This window comes from Myxocyprinus asiaticus, chromosome 16 (genome assembly GCF_019703515.2).
Source record: "Myxocyprinus asiaticus isolate MX2 ecotype Aquarium Trade chromosome 16, UBuf_Myxa_2, whole genome shotgun sequence".
Classification (NCBI taxonomy): Eukaryota; Metazoa; Chordata; class Actinopteri; order Cypriniformes; family Catostomidae; genus Myxocyprinus; species Myxocyprinus asiaticus.
The window spans coordinates 20,732,477-20,751,906 of NC_059359.1; the positions used below are offsets into that span (position 1 = coordinate 20,732,477).

The 19,430-nt window shown below is 37.4% G+C and overlaps 1 protein-coding gene across 1 annotated transcript; it reads right to left on the bottom strand.

Moving 5' to 3' along the window:
- Nucleotides 1-7,064: 7,064 nt before the first annotated feature.
- ctsk (cathepsin K) lies at nucleotides 7,065-13,500 on the bottom strand. Its single transcript, XM_051720953.1, has 8 exons — nucleotides 13,342-13,500; nucleotides 12,802-12,945; nucleotides 12,167-12,289; nucleotides 11,568-11,720; nucleotides 10,620-10,838; nucleotides 9,656-9,821; nucleotides 9,312-9,420; nucleotides 7,065-7,565 (listed from the first exon to the last, which is right to left on the bottom strand). The coding sequence occupies exons 2-8, from the start codon at nucleotides 12,937-12,939 to the stop codon at nucleotides 7,466-7,468; spliced, it is 1,008 nt and encodes a 335-aa protein (XP_051576913.1). The 5' UTR covers nucleotides 12,940-12,945; nucleotides 13,342-13,500; the 3' UTR covers nucleotides 7,065-7,465.
- Nucleotides 13,501-19,430: the final 5,930 nt, after the last annotated feature.

Genomic DNA, 19,430 nt, shown 5'->3' on the forward strand with positions numbered 1-19,430 from the left:
AAGGGAAGTAAAATGGAATATGTGGCGATTGAGGTGTGGGTAGATGACAAGAGTTTTGTTATAAACTTTTATCTTTGTAAAAAGCTGATTTTAGATGACCTGAAGCACATAGAAGGTCAAAGCGGATAATCTGGTGTGGGGACTTTAATGCCCATAGCACCTTATGGGGCGGAGGTATAGTAGATGGAAATGGTCAGATAATAGAAGAGTTGATGTATGATATGAATTTGGTATGCCTTAATGATGGTGGAGGTACAAGGATCAGGTCAAGAAGCAGCAATAGACAACGCTAACAACGAGTACAGTAGGAGGAATAACCAACTGGAGGGTACTAAGGAAATGTACTATAGGAAGCGACCACTTTCCTATAATGATAGAAATTGCTGGAAATGTTGCAGCAAAAATGAGTGGAGATGGGATAGGAAAATGGATGTATGAGAAAGCTAATTGGACAGAATTTGTTAAAATGACTGAAGAAGGATTTAGTATGAATGATGTAATACATGGTGATAATATAGAAACTATTTGTAAGACAATTATAGGGGTCATCAAAAATGCTTTAGAAAATAACATCCTCAAGAGTAAAGGAATAAGGGAAATGAAAATGGTACTTTGGTGGAATGATGAGTGTGATAAAGATATAAAAAAGAAATGGAAAGCATTTAGGAAAGTTGGGAGAACTCATAACTTCCAAGATCTGAGGGAGTACAAACAAGCTCAAGCAAGTAAAGAAAATAGTAAGAAGGTCAAAATGAAACTATTTGAGAGGTTTCTGTAGTAGAGTTGGGAAAAGTACACCATTAGAAGTATGGAGGATGATCGAAAAGATGAATAGAATTTGGAAAGAATTTGAAAATCCAGTTTTGAATGATGGTGAAATAATATCAATAAGCAATATTGATAAAGTGGAGATGTTTTGTAAAGCTTTCATAAAAGTAAATAGTTCAGAGAATTTGACAGAAGAGAGTAGGAGGAAAAGGGAAGATGCAATGAGAGAATTTCCTCAATTAATGGATAAGAGAGAAGCTAGGGACAATTTATTGGATGTTCTGTTTGAAGTGCATGCCTGAGTTAAAACAAGCCTTGAGAAGAATGAAAATGTCAACCCCAGGTCAGGATGAGATAAGTTACAATATGCTCAAACATTTAAGTGATAATGCACTGAAGGTGATTCTAGCATTCTACAGTAATTGGAACAAAGCAGTGGTGCTGCCAATAAGGAAGCCTGGAAAAGACCCAGGTATGCTGCTAAATTACAGACCAATAGCTCTCACATCACATATGGGTAAATTAATGGAGTGAATGATAATGGATAGATTAATGTACTATCTAGAAATGGAGGGGAAATTTTCACCTGACCAGAGTGGGTTTAGGATTGGAAGAGGAACAATGGATCCCATCATGTGTCTAGAGGCAGATTTCAAGAAAGTCTTAATAAATAAAGAGTCAGTAGTAGCAGTATTCTTTGACATAGAAAAAGCATATGATATGCTATGGAGAGAGGGTCTGCTGGTGAAATTGAAGCAACTGGGGATAGGTGGCAGGATGTTTAACTGGATTAGTGATTTTCTTAAACGGAGAATGATAAAAGTGAGAGTTGGAGATTCCATATCATCTAATGGTGTTGTAGAAAATGGCACCCCTCAAGGAAGTGTAATAAGTCCAGTGCTATTTATAATAATGATTAATGATGTCTTCGGAAAAGTAGACAAGAGCATTGGAAGATTGCTGTTTGCAGATGATGGAGCACTGTGGTACAGAGGAAGAAATAATAAATACAATGTGCAGAAAATGCAAAAGGCATTAAATTAAGTTGTAGAATGGTCGTATAAGTGGGGATTTAAATTCTCTGTGTAAAAATCACAGACAATCATATTCTCTAATAAAAAAGTAGACAATGTGTTGAAGTTGAGATTATATAATAAAGAATTAGTACGGGTTTCTTTAGTAAGATTCCTAGGAGTATGGTTGGATAGCAGATTTACATGGAAATGTAAGAAAGTATTGAATGTAATGAAATGTATGTCAGGACAGGGGTGGGGAGCAGGCAGAATGGCTTTAAAAACAGTATATATAACAATGATAAGATCTGTATTAGATTATGGAAGCTTGGCATATGGGACAGCAGCAAAATCACATTTAGTTAAACTGGACAGGATTCAAGCACAGACATTAAGAACTTGCTGCGGAGCATATGCCTCAACACCAGTTTCATCACTACAGGTAGAAGCAGGTGAAATGCCTCCTTATATTAGAAGACAGCAACTGGCAGGGCCATAGCAAGATAATCTGGGCCCCCTGACTGTATATTGCTTTGGGCCCCTTTCCTATAAAAAAAAAAAAAAAAAAAAAAAAAAAAAAATACAGTTAAGAATTTGTTGTGGGGCCCCCTGGACCTTTGGGCCCCTAGAATCGTTACCACCTTTCACCCCACTAGCTACGGCCCTGGATGGCAGTGTACTGGACAAACCTTAAAAGTCAGGATGCATCGCATCCAACACTGAAGATATTAGAGACGTGTTGGGAAAGGGGGATGAATAAGTATAATAGGATAATTGAAGAGATGATAAATTAAATGAGTCTAAATACATACAAGTATGCACCAAGAGTGATACAGCCACCGATTCCTTTGTGGATTCTTCCGCAACCAGCGGTGGATCTAACATTATTGAAGGTCAGACAAAAAGAGGATAAAGATGAACAGGAAGTAACAAGAGTAAAGGAGTATATTTGGCTAAAATATGGAAATAATATTCATATATTCACAGATGCTTCAAAAATCAAAATGGAGGACAAGTAGTTGCAGTTGCTACTCTAAAATTAAAGATGTGAGGATGCAGATAGATTAACAAAGCAAGCTATGGAAGAAGAGGTGGTAGAAATTGAAATATCACATTGTAGGTCAGAAATCAAATCAATAATAAAACAAAAGATGCTACAGAAATGGGAAAAACAGTATTGGAATAACTAAATTAAAGGAAGACATTTATATGCAATACAAGCAAAAGTTGGGAAGGGAAGAAACAGTGGAAGAAATAGGAGGGAAGAGAATATAATATCAAGACCAAGTCTGGGGCATACAGGTCTAAATGAAACATTGCAGTTAATATCCAAACATCCAACAGAGATGTGTGAATGATGTGGACAGAATGAAACAGTAGAACATGTGATTATTCACTGTGGGAATTATGAAGAAGAAAGTTAAATTTTATTGGAGGAAATGAGGAGGATATGAGAACAAGTATTAACACTGAAGAATATATTAAATCCAGAAATAGGAAAGAATACAATTACTGCAATATTAAGGTTCCTTGAAAATATGGGTCTAATAAGTAGAATATAAAATATAAATGAATATAAGAGATATACAGATATATATGTGTGTATGTGTTTATAGAAAATGTAGGATGATTAAAAGGTGTGTTTTATATAATTAACAATTTATTGGTGTGCTGCTTCCTCCTCCTCTGAACTGTGCGGAGCTGGGAGTAAAGCCAGAGGAGCTGAACAGGCAGCGCTGGCTGAACTTTCGGATTTGATATAGTCAGGGAAGGGTAGAGTTGAGAAGATTTGAGTTGCTGATCCAAGCTGTCAGCAGGTGGCAGTAATGCACTAATAAGTGCGATCTGCCAATAAACAGAAGAAGAAGAAAAAGAAGATAACCCAGCGAAGGTCTTTCTAATTTCAACTGTAATGGAAATACCAACCACTCAGCCGAACTGCTTATGAAAGTAACAGTTAAAGATCGGTGTCATTTTTTTTAAAGCAGAGGCAATACACGCTGGCTAGTGACTAAATGCTGTCTAGACGCTAGCAGGCAGCTCACTAGGTTTTGAGACACGGCTTTAAAACTCTACTATTGCGTCCACTCAGCAGAATTGACTTCAGAATTGAAGGTAGTCAGTGTTTCACACACATTCCACCCAGTGGTGATTTCTCAGGGCCAGCAAAGCCTTCTCTGCTGGCGTAACATGCCTAATGATATTTTTTCATCCTTTCATTCTCATTCACCTTTATGCCTATGTATTTTCAATCCCTTTCCACTCCTAATTCATCTACAAATGAATAGCAAAAAAACCGAAAAGTTTATCCAATCAGAATTAATCCCTCGATGCTTATAAAAAAAGCGTGTCAGCTGTTTCACAAATCGCATGCTCCTTAGACGAAGCACCACATGAGTCTGAGCTCCACCCCGTTAGGCCTTCAGAATTTCTATAGAATCCCTCAACAGTGCAAATGAATGGGCATCTAAAGTCAGATTGTCAGATTCATCAGCCAATCAGATTGATTTATTTGTTCTTGGTGGGTGTGGTCTTTAGGATATGCCCAAGTCTTCTAGCTGGCCTTGAGTGATGCAATCACGCTTTAAGTGATGTACGTAATTTGAAAGCGAAGAGCGCGAGATCTTGCTGATGAGACAGCTGTCATCACTGCCTCATCACCATTGAGAAAGAGATCCTTATGGATTTAAAACATGAGATGTTCTGCATGATCATGCGATTGATTAATTAAACAGGAAAGGAGGGCTGATTTTCACTTCAAGCAAATTAGTAAGTGCTTTTTGCATTGTTATAGCAACATCAGGAGTTTTCTAAGTGTAAATTAAGCTGCTGGAGCATTCAGTGTCGGATCAAGTTTTGAAAAATAACCGTGTAACCTTATGAAACAATTTATTGCAAGCAATATTTTAATCGCAAATACTAATAGAGAGCTTTTTCTTATTATTTGACCTCCTTGGTTCTGGCTTTTTTGCGTGGACGTGTTTTTAAAATGTCAATTGGTATTATTAGTTGACTGCAACGTAATGTATGATAGGCATACGGTGTCTTATTCATTGTGAAACTGTGTTTTCTTAATGGCATGAATCACACTGAAGGACTAGACTTAAAATGCACGGGCCGCCACTGATTCCACCCAATGCTTATAAAAATAGAAACGTTTTTAATCTGTGACCAATCATACACATTTATTCAGCTGTCATTGACTTGTCACCATCTGTCGACATTAGTGTTAGGTTATTATTTGGCAACTGAACCTGATATTCCAATAGACTAATTGCACAGTACCTGTTTTGCATTTCAGACAATAACAGCAGTGAGAGCTGACAGCCATAATGACTATTTATTAGCTACGTGATATGTGAAGTTCATATTATGAACATACACATGAAAGTGGAAGTGATTCAGAGGAACATTTGTTGTAAACACCATTAAACAACGAAAGCACATCACCTAAAATAATAATATGATCTATCAGTTTGCTGGGATGAACTTTGGTGTTGAGAGTGTAGAGGTTCTTAGGATTCACCCAAGAATTAAAATTCTCATCATTTACTCACCCTTGTGCCATTCCAAATGTGTATGACTTTCTTCAGCAGTACACAAAGATTTTTAGAAGAATATCTCAGCTCTGTAGGTCCTTTCAATATTAGTGAATGGTGGCCAGAACTTTTATAGCTCCAAAAATCACATAAAGGAAACATAAAGTGGTTGAATGCATATCTTCAGAAGCGATATGATATGTGTGGGTGAGAAACAGAATGATGTTTAATCCTTTTTTACTCTAAATCTCCACTTTCATTTTCAGATGTGAAAGTGAAACTAAACAGGCACCACATGTGACTTTCAGATGTGAAAGTGATTGGAGATTTAGAGTAAAAAAAGGACTTAAATTTTGATCCGTTTCTCACCCACACCTATCATATCACTTCTGAATATATAGATTTAACCACTGGATTTGTATGGATTACGTTTCTTTATGTGATTTTTGGAGCTTCCGAGGTATGGTCACCATTCACTTGCATTGTATGGACCTACAGAGTGGAGATATTTTTAGTGTTCTGCTGAAGAAAGAAAGTCATACACATCTGGGATGCTATGAGGGTGAGTACAGTAAATGATGAGAATTTTTATCTAAGTTTCCAAATGCACATGGTGTTAAAAAAAATTCTTACCATTGAGCCAGTAGGTTTAAGAGCTACCTAACCATTGTATGGCAGAGGAACAACAGGAGGTAGCATGACCTACATTTTCTGATCACTTAAAAAAATCTGAATCATCATGACTATTTGCAAAGCATTTGTGCTGACCCGGTGCTGATTATTATTATTTTTTTTTTGTTTTTTTTTTTTTGGGAATTATTAACTAGAGCTTCAAATTTTGAGTGCATGTTGCATAATAACAGTTTGTCTCGTTGGTAAATTCTATTTATGGTGTCGTGTCACAATTCATTGTGCTGGATGCACATATGAAGACCATCACATATTAACAGAGTTGGAGTCAAGATCTGTCAGATCAGTCTTGTCTGATACCATAAGGCCGAGATCCAGACCAAGACTTGAAACCTCTCTCATCAAAATCTCACTTTAAGGTTAATAAAACTTAGTTGAAATCAAAGCTGGTTGATAAATTCTTAAGCTTTATAAGACTCTGTTTAGTGCTGTGTGTGTGTGTGTGTGTGTGTGTAATATATATTGGTACACATCTAATGTGCGACTTGCAGTGGAAACCTGAGTCATTTGTCTGATATGCAGATGAGGAAGGGGTTCAGTTAATGTCATATGATTTTTACCATAGAACATGTGACATAACAAAAGGCCATAATTTTTTGTTGAGACAGCAAACATTTTGGTTCTGAAACCACAATAAAAATGAAATCCAGATTACATGGTTGATAAAGGCTCTCAAAGATACACATATGCAGTTTTGGCATGGACCGCTGTTCCTGTCACCCAGTTCTGTGTATTTATTTTCTTGACTACTATTGGTTTTGCCTCTGCCAAATCTGGCACTTTTTCCAGTTCAGCAGAACAAAAGCTAAGGGTTCATAACCGTAAGAACATCTTACACCTACTATGTTTTAAAGAAAAGATCTCAGAATTTTTATATTTTCACTGGTATTTCATTTCTTTTTATAGTTTTTCTGTAGAGGATGGTAGTGACTTAATTACTGAATAAATCGTGTGTTAATGTGATCTAATTTTACATTTTGATTTTGTTTTTTTCAATATCACATTGTTATAGAAATAATTTATGAAAGTGATAGTAACAATTCCTATAGCTGAGTATGGTGTACTCTTAATTGATACCTTTTATTTCATATGGTCACAAAAAACCTTTGTAATCTATATAATGAAAACATCATAAAACAAGTGTTTCAGTGATCAGATCCCACCAGGGGCATCGAAGAACAATAAGAAATTTAACAGACTGCATACATAATATCAAAACTCCATGTCACATATTGCACAGAACAGCTGCAGTTGCAGTATTTGATGGGAATAAGAACAAGTCATCGTAGATAAAATGAAAAAGAGGTTAAAAAAAAAAAAAAAACTCAACCTTTTGGATTGCTATCATTTGCCCCAATAATTATTTTATGATGGATCACACTGATAATAGTGAGCAAGTCCCTTTTGTTTTTGATCTGGTTGGTCCCTTGTGAGCTTCCTGTTGCTGTCCATCTCTCACATGATTGGGAAACTGGCCAGGCTGGCAATGCCACATGCATTGTTTCGGTTACGAGCCATCAGGACATATCCCTTCTTTCCCCACTCTTCACCCCAACTTTAGGAGGAGAAAAGATAGATGGATTAGGAGGGAAGACATTATTATGTGCTGACAGTGACAAAATTCACATTTCAAAATCATATATAGGTAATATGAAAAGGGATCTGGTTAGTCTTAAAGGGGTCATATCATGAGGAATCAAACTGTCCTTGATCTCTGGAGATAAGAGTTAATTGTACTATGAAAGCACACAGTAAGTTTCAGAACTCAAAATCTTCTTCCTAACTTAGTTTTTTTAAACTAAGATGGAAAAACAGGTCTTTGTTGGGTTTCTCACATCAAATTACTTACAAAAATGTTAGTTAACAAAGGGTTTTTTGTTCGGCAACGAATGAGATGCATCATGACGATATGATGTGAAAAAAATGAGATTACATGATATTAACAGTGCACAAACAGAAGAAGAAACATCTAGAAAAACAGTAGTTTTTAGAAGAAACATCTTGAAAGAACTGATTCATATAATCCAGTATGTTGGCCATTTCCTCACTTTAAAGCTGAACCGCTTTACAAAGGGGTTAAATACCTCACTCAATTGCATCCTATTTATTTACACAGATTAATCACTGTATCCACAACATATATGTAACATTACAAATTACATCTGCACATACAATGAGGCTAATGAACAGGTGAACCTGAACTAACTTACGTGCTAGTCATAAATGCATAACTTATGTAAATTACACGCTAAACTTAATGCAATATCCCAAACTTGCTAAAAACATTGAAAATTAATAACACTCTTAAGCATGAAGAATTCAGAATACAGTAACTTCTAAAAAACAAAACTTCAGTATTCATAATACACTCACTAAGCACTTCATTAGAAACACCTGTACACCTACAGTACTTATTCATGTGATTATCTAATTAACCAATAGTGTGGCAGCAGTGCAAGGCATAAAATTACGCAGATACGGGTCAGGATCTACTATCAGAATGGGGATAAAAATTTGATCTCAGTGATTTCAACCATGGCATGATTGTTGGTGCCAGACGGGCTGATTTGAGTGTTTCTGTAACTGCTGATCTCCTGGAATTTTCCCACACAACAGTCTCTAGAATTTACTCAGAATGGTGCCAAAAACAAAAAACTTCCAGTGAGCTGTAATTCTGCAGACAGAAAAGCCTTGTTGATGAGAGAGGTCAACGGAGAATGGCTAGACTGTTTCGAGCTGACAGAAAGGCTACGGTAACTCCGATAACCACTCTATAATAACATCACAGAATGCACAACACGTCGAACCTTGAGGCGGATGGGCTACAACAGCAAAAGACCACATCAAGAACTTTATTAGGACTATAGTTTCAATAATAAAGTGCTCAGTAAGAGTATTATATGTTTGATAAATGTTTAAATTTATAAATGTTTATACATTTTTCTAAATTCTTGAATATTTGATAAGTTTGTTTTTTTACAGTTTGACACGTTTTTGTCATTTTGCACAGTCATCAACTAAAATGTTATTTTCGTTGAGTAAATTTATATGCGCAGAGTAAAACTGACTAAAATGAATGAATATTAGATTTTAAAGGACATTTTTGTCAAAATACTAAAACTATGACTAAAACAAATAACTGTTTAAAAATGAACACTGCAAAAAACAAAACATTTAATTAGGATATAGATAGGGTGGAAGATTATTGTGAAAAACACAATTATGACTGTTCTTGGCACATTTTTATTTATTTATTTATTTACTTACTATTATTTTAATTGGACCAGTGGAAATTCCTCACCTGTTCTTCACAATCCAGTACTTTTTGCCTTTTGGTGTGGCTCCATACCCGACAGCTAGCACTGCATGGTTGACATCATCCTTGTTGCAGTTGGGATCATAGTACACACCTAGAACAGGTTTTCAACACAGTACAGTACACCAGAAAGAGTTCAAGCTTTTGGTCTTATGGACCTTACCTACAAACATCAGTGGCATACTCCTATGATGTGCCTCCTCTAATGTCCAGTACTAAACATATCTACTGGCAAATGCAAACAATGGTCTATGACTGAATACACAAATATATAGATATATATGTATTTAGTTATAGAATAACAAAGACATTGAAGAGATGTTAAGTACCGCTTTTGTAGTACAGGAAGGTGGACTGCATGGCATCTATACCCACTGACACAGGTCCAACCTTTGCCACTGCAGCAGCCAATGCCCTCTCATTCCCCTGGGGTATCTCTTTATATCCTTTACAATCAGCTGCTCTCCCTGACTCATTATAGGCACACTGCTGATCCTGCAGAGGGCAGCAAAGAGGAAAAATCATTGCTATCAACAGTTAACCCTTTCGCAAGTATGATCACACTGGTTTGTAATGAATAAGGGCTAAAGAACACTGAAGTCAGAGCAGCGATGCGATAAATGACGTCATTATAAACCATTGTCCTTATGACATCTAAAGTCACGCCTGCAACTTTCTTCACGACCCAGCTAAGTAGCGTGCATATGTGAGGAGTGTGTCGCTTGTGCACTACAGATGGCATGCAAGTCACAACATGCTTTAAGCATTCCATGTATCCTGCACACTGCAGCAGCCAAACAGATTTACGTAAGGAAGCAACAAAAACGAAATAAAGAGTGACTAGACAATAGAGAAAGACAGTGAACACCCCAGCAATGTTTTGGAATGTCTCACTGGCAGTTTGCAAGTCAGCTGTAAACCGTCATGTGACTGCCTAGTGTCACATGACAAGCTTGATGCGTCACACTGGAGTTTAAAATTTGATACATTGTATAATAACCGCCGGAAAAAAAAAACTCACGCTGGGGGGATCAGTTAAATCATTTAGAATTTACATGCAAAAGGGTTAAATCATTGGTTGGCCTAAACTGTAACTGTATTGTGTTTTGTTAAAGATGCACTCAGTAATTTTTCCCACATTAAAAAATGATTTATCTTAGCAATCCCTGTTATTTTCTGCTAAGTATCAGCGAAACATATACAAAAACTACTGAGTGCACCGGTAGGTGATACAAAAATAATTTTGCCTTGTACATAATTCTGTGTAAAAATAAAGCTGACTGTTTTTATTACAATTCCAACATAGGGGTAGCTCTCCTCAGAATCAATGCCATTGTTGTCTCTGACGTATTTGAATGCATTAGTCATATATCCTCCACCACAGCCATCATTTTCAGTCACGCAGTCCACCAAGTTCTGAGGACTAAGGTCCACCAGGTTGCCTGTGGTCTTTTTCAGCTGACCTTCCAAAGCCCCAACAGAGCTAAAGGCCCAACAGGAGCCACATGAACCCTGAGGGCAACAAGAAGAAAAAAACAGGACTAAAGAGCAGCCAAAAATAGCCATATACTTGTGAAAAATAAAAGCTATGCAGGTATAATTCACCACAAAAAAAGAAAAAGAAAGAAAAGAAAAATGTCTTACATTTTTGGATTGTTTCTCATCAAAACCTATTGTATGCCTTCAAAAGACTTGGAATATGACTCACAAGTCACATGGACTACTTTGATCCTTTTGGGTCCTTTTTTAACCTTTAAAGTGAATCCCTATCAACTGCTATTGTATTGAAAAGACAGACAGGAATATTCATTTACATTCGTTGTTTTGTGTTCTGCATAAGAAACAAAGTCAAACATGTTTGGAACGGCATGAAGGTGAGTAAATTATGACTATTCCTTCAACAGTCATCTTTTTCACCACTGGATGGCACCCAAGCACAGTCATAACTATGAGATCTCAACTAAGGCAATGGCTAGATGTTAACTCTAGTCCTGCAAAATCTCTTGTGAAAGCGCATTTGCTACGAGGGTTTATCTTGCAGCAGTTTCCCAGATCATGGGCTACCATCTAGCTACAACCTTTAACAAATGCCAGTGGTTACTATATTATCAGATAAAATAATAATAATAATAATAATAATAATAATAATAATAAAATATATATATATATATATATATATATATATATATATATATTATTACACATATATATATCTGTAGGTTTAAAGTCTGGTTTCCTTACTTGGTTCTTAACATTTGTGACATAGCCCAGTTTACGGTAGTCAATCGATTTGGGCAACCTCTCCACTTCCTCACCAGGAACAAATGTGTTTGTAGGGTCACGGTACATGGGCATTTGGAGTCCCATCATGTTCTCTGCAACTTCTTCTAGTGTCTGTAATGAGAAATGTTCAATGTCATACAACATTGTCAATATTCAATTGTCAATTGTTTAAGACAAGTTGTCTCAGACCTAGTTTCAGTAAACAGGCCTTTCATAATATAATGCTTATGTTATGTGATTTTCCTATTGCCAAATGCAGAGTCTGCAAACAGGTTTTTCAGGTAAGAGTAAAAAAAAAAACAGTTTAACATCCAGGCCCAGATGCAAATAACCTCTTCAGTTAAGAAAACCCTTATAATTATAAGTGTATTCTTACTAGAGCTTTTCTGAACTTAAGGGTGTTCTTGCAACTGGGTCCTGGGATTTTACACTTACAGTATACTGGCCAGTATCACATGGTCTTACAGCTGTTTCTCATTCTGAGTCAGCTTTTAAAACAATGGTTTAAGCATTTTACAGCATTCAAATATTAGTATACTGAGTTTGGGGGTACTGACCATATCTCCAAACTGGTTCATGCCCAGATTATAGGTATGAATCCCCAGTTCATACTCTTTGTTATGGGCCTCAATAAACAGCATGTTCTTCTCCCAAATAGCCCGTCGAATAGACTCCTCATCCTGTCCACCGTGCAGCACACACAAACAGTTAGTGATATTGAGAGATGTATATAATAACTAAATCATATTCTCAGAATACCATGACAGTTCCAGAATTTTGGCCATGTCTACTGGTTGTTCTTATCTTAAATGATAGGGTGCAACATGAAGCTGAAAATACACCATTAGACATTCAAATGTACATGAAAGATCTGAAAGATCCTACAGTAAATTTCCATATTATCTTTTCCTAATTCTTTATTAGGAGCTGTGCATGCAACAACATAGCCCAATAGAAAAGGAACATTAGCCAGTAAATTCCAGTGAAATTCCAATCAAGGTTGTCATAAATAAATAAGAGCTAGTTTTCCCTCTTTTATTTTTTTTTTTTTTTTTTTTTTTTAAAGGAGGAAAGGAATAGCTCTTCCTCAGTGAGGATCAAAGTGCAAACCTAGTTCTAGTTGGTTTCCTCTTAAAGCACCCCCAGGGCATAAATTGGAGTGTAGTGTCAGACTTATAGGCTGTTTACTCACCAGGCCATTGTACTCTTTCCTGTGGGTGATTTTCCAGCTCTCCCATGCTTTATCCAGAGACATATTATCCAATGTGTGAACTAGTCCACACCACACCACCACCACCACCAGCAGAGGTATTCCACCAAATTTATACATTATGCCCTGAAAAACAGACATGCACTCGGAGGTTTAAAACCACAATCTATAACATGATATCAGTGGTCCTACAACGTACGTAGTGTTAACTGTAACCACATGTAAAAACGAAACCCTGAATGCAACTTATTTAGATCAGTTTAGAGAAGTATTGAGTGGTGATTTCTCTGAAATAAGCAGGAAGAAGTTTGAAAAAGAAAAAGTATTTAAAACGTTTGAAAAGTTTCCAATTTAAAGGTTTAGTGAACGTTAAAATGAAAGCGAAAGTGACAGACATGCAAATGTTATTATACTGTAAGGGTTTTAAAACAAGCCACCTTAAACTTCGCAGCACCTTTAATTTATATAATACGCACTAGTTAAGAAAAGAGCGACAGAACAACGACGAGGCCTACAGTTTACCCGAGTTCGATGATTTCTAAAAGTTCAGCACAAAAAGTTCCACTCCTGGTTTGAAACTGGTTTAGTAGACGAGCTCTTTATATGCGACAGTTTTGAGGAAGTTCCTGCTATTTTCGGGAAAATGTAAGAAGGTCGTTTGCATCTGGAATCTCGATGATGATGTCAGGTGTCGGGTTTCAGTAGAGCCTGTTGCGGGAATAGTGTATTCTACAGTACGGTATCTATAATATTTTTACACATTTACTTTATAAGCAGCTAAACAAATGTAAACATAACCTGGATGTAGTTTGTAGAAAATATATATTTTTAATATTTTGTATTGTTAATAATAATAATAGTAATAATGTTAGACCTAATAATAGGCTAATAATAATTAAACCCTCCAAAAATTGACCCCATTCACTTCCATGGTAAGTGCCCCACTGTAACCTCGATTTTTGCTTTTTTTTTAAAAAAAAAAAAAAAAAAAGAAAAGGAGGGATGGGTCGAAATTATTTTTGTGGTAATTAACATTATGCCACAAATGCTGTCGACTGAGTTGGACTTGTACTGCATTGTCCCTTTAACATGGTACAAATGATTTTTTTATTTTTTATTATTGTTTATATATATACACATTGTTTATATATATATATACACATACACACACACACACACAGCTGCAATTCCCTGTGCATAAGTTTACACTAATTTACACTAATTCAAGGGCTGCTTAAACACTCTCAAGTCGATTGGGAGTGCTCTTTGATACCAGTTTTCAAATCTTGCCATGTTCTTAATAGCATATAAAGCTTTTACCTGGGCAAGCTTCTTCAGTTCCTGCTGATGTGAAGCAGTTCTATAGCTTAATGTTGCTGCCACCATGCCAAACTTGAGATAACTATGAAAGTGCTAAGAAACGGTGTGCTGTGTTCTGTACAATTAAATCATTTCATTTAGACCCCCCCCCCCCCCCCCGTCAAAACGGACTCCACCAACTACAGCATCTGTAAATGTGACTAATTTTTGCAGAAAGATTCAGGTGTTTAGTTGCCATCTCTAGGCAGGTTTTGAAATGCATGGTTTGGCAGTTTCATTCCTATTGGGACCCTGCAAGTGAGGCCTGTTTTGTGTAGTACCATTGATGTTATTACTGTATGCATATTTTCTTATAGGCATTAGAGATGTCTTAGTCGAGATTGTAAGATGTTGATGTAATAAGCTGGTAAGTTTGGTTTGTTGCTGGCAGAGGTTTTTGACCATGTTGGTTACAGTAATCATAATGTACTAGACCAGCTGCACTGCAACTGACTTGATTCAAGGCAAAAATATTATATATGGCTGAATCAACCTTACTACATACAACAAATTTTAAGGGTTAGATAAGGTAGAAATAACTTTGAGATCAAAGGAACTGCCTGTAGATCTCAGAAACAGGATTGTGTCGAGGCACAAATCCGGGGAAGGCTACAAAAATGTTTTGGCTGCATTGAAGGTCCCCAAGAGCACAGTGGCCTCCATAGTTCTTAAATGGAAAAAGATTGGAACAACCAGAACTCTTCCTAGAGCTGGCCGCCCGGCCAAACTGAGCAATCGGGAAGAAGAGCCTTGGGAAAGGGCGAGTGGGAGACACAGAGAGAGAGAGAGAGAGAGAGAGAGAGAGAGAAAAAACTTGCTCGCCGGTCCCCGGACACGCTGTCACCCGGCCCTCAACTGCTCCTCCGCCTTCTGGGGGAACGATAGCTCACTCCTCCCCCGGTGGATGGCAGTGAGCCCTCTGACCCCTGGCTAACAGAACCGCTCCTCCCCTTCTCGGCAGACGGCAGTGGTTTCTCCAGCTCTCAGCAGCCGGCAGCGACCCCTCTGTCCCCAGGCAGACGACTGCAGCTGCTCCATCCCTCCTGGGTTTCAGCACCACTGTAACAGATAAAGGATGAGCAAGGAGGAGGCAGGAACCGGCTGAACAGTCAAGTCATTTTTATTTGTATAATGCCTTTCACAACACACATCGTTTCAAGGCAGCTTTACAGGAAATCATGCATTAACAGAAAATGAAACTGTAATATCTACAATGTATTAGAGTCATCACTGTGTAGTTTGATAAAATACGATTGTGAAAAATAAGTAATTAAATAATAATTGTATTTAGAAACCCAGTGAGCAAGCCGAAGGCGACTGTGGCAAGGAATACAAAACTCCATAAGATTGTCACTGTAGGGCCAGATCCCCTCTGGCTAACATCTTGAATATAATGCCAATATTACTTAATTATGTATAGTGCAAGTCATGGTTTAAAATTTTTAAACTAAGTAAGTGTTAAGGGTCAGTGTTTAAACAAAGATTTTGTAAGAACTGTAAGATTAATGACTAATGTCTTTGAAGTTCATCCTGGATTAACTGCAGAAGTTCATACAGATGCATTGTGCTTTGTTAGTTGGCTGATGAAGGGTTTTGTTGGCAATTAATTGATAGTCTATGTATTCCATTATAAGAGTGTTGTCCATCATTAGACTGAGGTGATGCAGGCGGAGATCAGTGAGGTGCATCGCAGTTCAACCGGCCAGTAATTTTGGTGAGGTCTATCCTAAATCCAGGGTTCAGGCAATGGCATATGATGTATCCCAGTGTCTTATGGTTGGAGTTGGCATCAGTTCATCCTCTGAAGTCCATCGTAATAGACTGAAGAGATGTTTTGCTGGCACCGGCTGCATTTTGTCATCATCACTCAAAGACACATAGCAGTGGAGTCCAACACGAAGCAGGAATGGAGCTGGATAGATGAGTCTTTAGTCTAGACTTAAACTGAGTGAGTGTGTCTGCATCTCGAATTGTGTTAGGGAGACTATTCCATAGTTTAGGAGCCAAATATCAAAAGGATCTACCTCCTTTTGTGGATTTTGATATTCTAGGTCCTATTAACCGCAAGGGCAAGTGGCAAGAGCAAAAGATGAAAAAACTTTTTTTTTATTATTTATATCTGATGGTGTCACATTAAGCATTATTAGTTCAAAAGACTTAAACTTATATCCTGTCCTCTGAATAACACCAAAAATGTCACTGTAAATTGCAGCAATACCTCCTCCTCGACCCTTCAGATGAGGCTCATGTTTATAACAATAACCTGTGGGAGCAGATTCATTTAAACTAATATATTCATCCGGTTTAAGCCAGGTTTCAGTCAAACAGAGCGCATCCAAACTATGATCTGTAATAATTTCATTTACAATTAGTGCTTTGGTAGAAAGTGATCTAATGTTTAGTAGCCCTACCTTCATATGATGTTTATCTTTATTTATTTTTATTTATTTATTTTTTTTCCAAGTTTGACCTTAATAAAAAATGTTCTAGTGAAAGTTTTGTGTTTGGTAGTTCGGGGAACAGACACAGTATCTATGTGATATCTAGGTGATACAGTCTCTATGTGTTGTAGTTTATTTGACCTGTGTGACGTCTCATAAAGTTTAATGTAAAACTCAACTTAAACAAACAAACAAACAAACAAACAAACAAACAAACAAACAAACAAACACACAAACACACAAACAAACACACAAACAAACACACACACACACACACACACACACACACACACACACACACACACACACACACACACGTGCGTCTCTCTCTCTATCCTGAACTGGCATCTCCGGCTCCCCTATATCTCTCTCTCCCGCTGATCATCTGATTCAGCGCCGGCCGTGCACCCTCACGGCCTGGCCCCTCCTCCTCGTCACACCAACTAACCATATAATTGAGCATTTGGAACAGAAAAATAAATTAGCCTTAAAAGTCTGTGACCAATCTAACTCTAGTATTTTGGCACAAATTCATTTATCAGTTGGTATAAGCTTGGCAAATTAGGCAGATTGCATGAAATGCCTTCATCCCTGAAAACCATTAACAAAACTATATAAGATACAAATAAATAAATAAATACATAAAAAAACAGAACCAAGACTACAGTACATTACATATCGATCTGATGTAAATACCACTTGATGTAAAGCTGGACATCAGACTCAACTGGTCTAGTTGGATTTCTAACTCAATTGAATTGAATGTATAAAAAAAATCATCCTTTTCCAAGCATTATCTTCCTTAGGACCTGTTGACATAAACACTTCCCTTTTGTTAGGCAACAACTTGAGTTCCCTGTACAGTGTGTCACTGTATGAGGTCGACATGAAAACTGTCCCATGATGTCTACCGTATAGGCATGCGGTCAGCACTAAAAGGATATAAATGTATGTCAATAAAAGTCCCCTTAGTGTTGGTTGCTCATGCTATGTGCAGATTAGTCACAAACATACAACCTTTGCCATAAATATCATAGGCCAAAAGCAGCACAACCTGCTGACATGATGACAAGACTGAGCAGGCTATATTTATGAACGTATTTAGCTTTTGTGTGTGAGAAAAAATAAAAAACACCCCATGTCCCAAATCTAATCAAGCTATCACAAACCCAGAATTTTACCTCCAAAGCACAGTGAGATTAGATTAGTTACATTTACACAAATGGTGTGTGGAACACATTTGCTTCTACTTAATTCAGTTCCTTGTATTTATATACAGATAGCACTTTAATAAACTCAAAAAGTGTTTTATGTAGTGTAGCAAGACACTCCACTTTATTTATACAGCTTTCTTCATAAAAAGTAAGATCAACATTGACACCACTTACACAACCATTAGGCATTGTAACATTATACACATTTTAACAAAATATCAACTTGTTTACTGCAATGTTGTGGTAACAGAAGAGTGTTTTCTGGCTTTAATTAGTTATTGTTACATATTAAACTGCAATACCTGCAAGGTAGGTGTGGAGGCGGGGGCGTGGCCAAGCACCATGCTGTGGAGAGTGAAGCGGGGAGATTAGTGGTGAATGATTTCCACCTGTGCTTAACACCTGTCCTGTGTTTCAGTGAGGAGTGATGGGGGCTTTTAAGAAGAGGAAACAGCAGCAGTGGGGAGAGAGAGCCCAGCTGACAAGCTACGTGTGTGTTGGCTGCTACATTATAATTTATATTTTAAATTACCTGTGTGTGAATTGTGCCTTTGTGCATTTAAATATACATGTTTGCTGTTAATAAAACAAATAATGAGTGTTGGAATCGCCATCTTCCGCTTCCTCATTCCCTTGAAATCAGGTTCTTGTTACACTGGTGCTGAAACCTGGGAATGATGGAGATAGCCTTCATGGAGTGCTTGTCGCTGGCTGACGTTATCAAGACACTCGCTGACATCCACCAGACACAACACCAGGCCCTCCTGGAGCTTCGTACCAAACTGGAGCAACGGTTTGAGGCGCTTGTGCGAGCCCAGGCACAGGATCAACGGGTGTTCCAGAGCTTTACAGAAAATCATACATTAACAGAAAATGAAATCGTAATATCTATCAAGTCTTAAGAGTCATCATTGTGTAGTTTGATTAAATACGTATAAAAATAAGTAATTAAATAATAATTGTTTTTAGAAACCCAATGAGCAAGCCGAAGGCGACTGTGGCAAGGAACACAAAACTCCATAAAATGTTGGTTAATGGAGAAAAATAACCTTGGGAGAAACCAGGCTCACTGTGGGGGCCAGTTCCCCTCTGGCTAACAGCATGAATATAATGCCAATATTACTTATTTATGTGCAGTGCAAGTCATGGTTTAAAATTATTAAACTAAGTAAGTGTTAAGGGCCAGTGTTTAAAGATTTTGTAAGAACTGTAAGATTAATGACTAATGTCTTTGAAGTTCATCCTGGATTAACTGTAGAAGTTCATATAGATGCATTGTTCTTTGTTAGTTGGCTGATGAAGGCTTTTGTTGGCAATTTATTGATAGTCTATGTATTCAATGTTAAGAGTGTAGTCTATCATTAGACCATGGTGATGCTGGCCGAGAACCGGCCTGTCATTTCGGTGAGGTCTATCCTAAGTCCAAGGTTCTGGCAATGGCATATGAAGTATCCCATGTCTTATGGTTGGAGTTGGCATCAGCTCATCCGCTGAGGTCCATCGTAATAGACTGACGTGATGTCTGGCTGGCACCAGCTGCATTTAAGTGACACGTAGCAGTGGAGTCCGATACCAAGCAAGAATGGAGCTGGATCTG

Coding starts and splice junctions, on each gene's coding strand:
- ctsk (XM_051720953.1), bottom strand. CDS start 12,939: ATGTATAAATTTGGTGGAATACCTCTGCTGGTGGTGGTGGTGGTGTGG. Junction 10,839..11,567: donor TCACAAATGTTAAGAACCAA/GTAAGGAAACCA, acceptor TGTTGCCCTCAG/GGTTCATGTGGCTCCTGTTG. Junction 9,822..10,619: donor GCTACCCCTATGTTGGAATT/GTAATAAAAACA, acceptor TGCCCTCTGCAG/GATCAGCAGTGTGCCTATAA.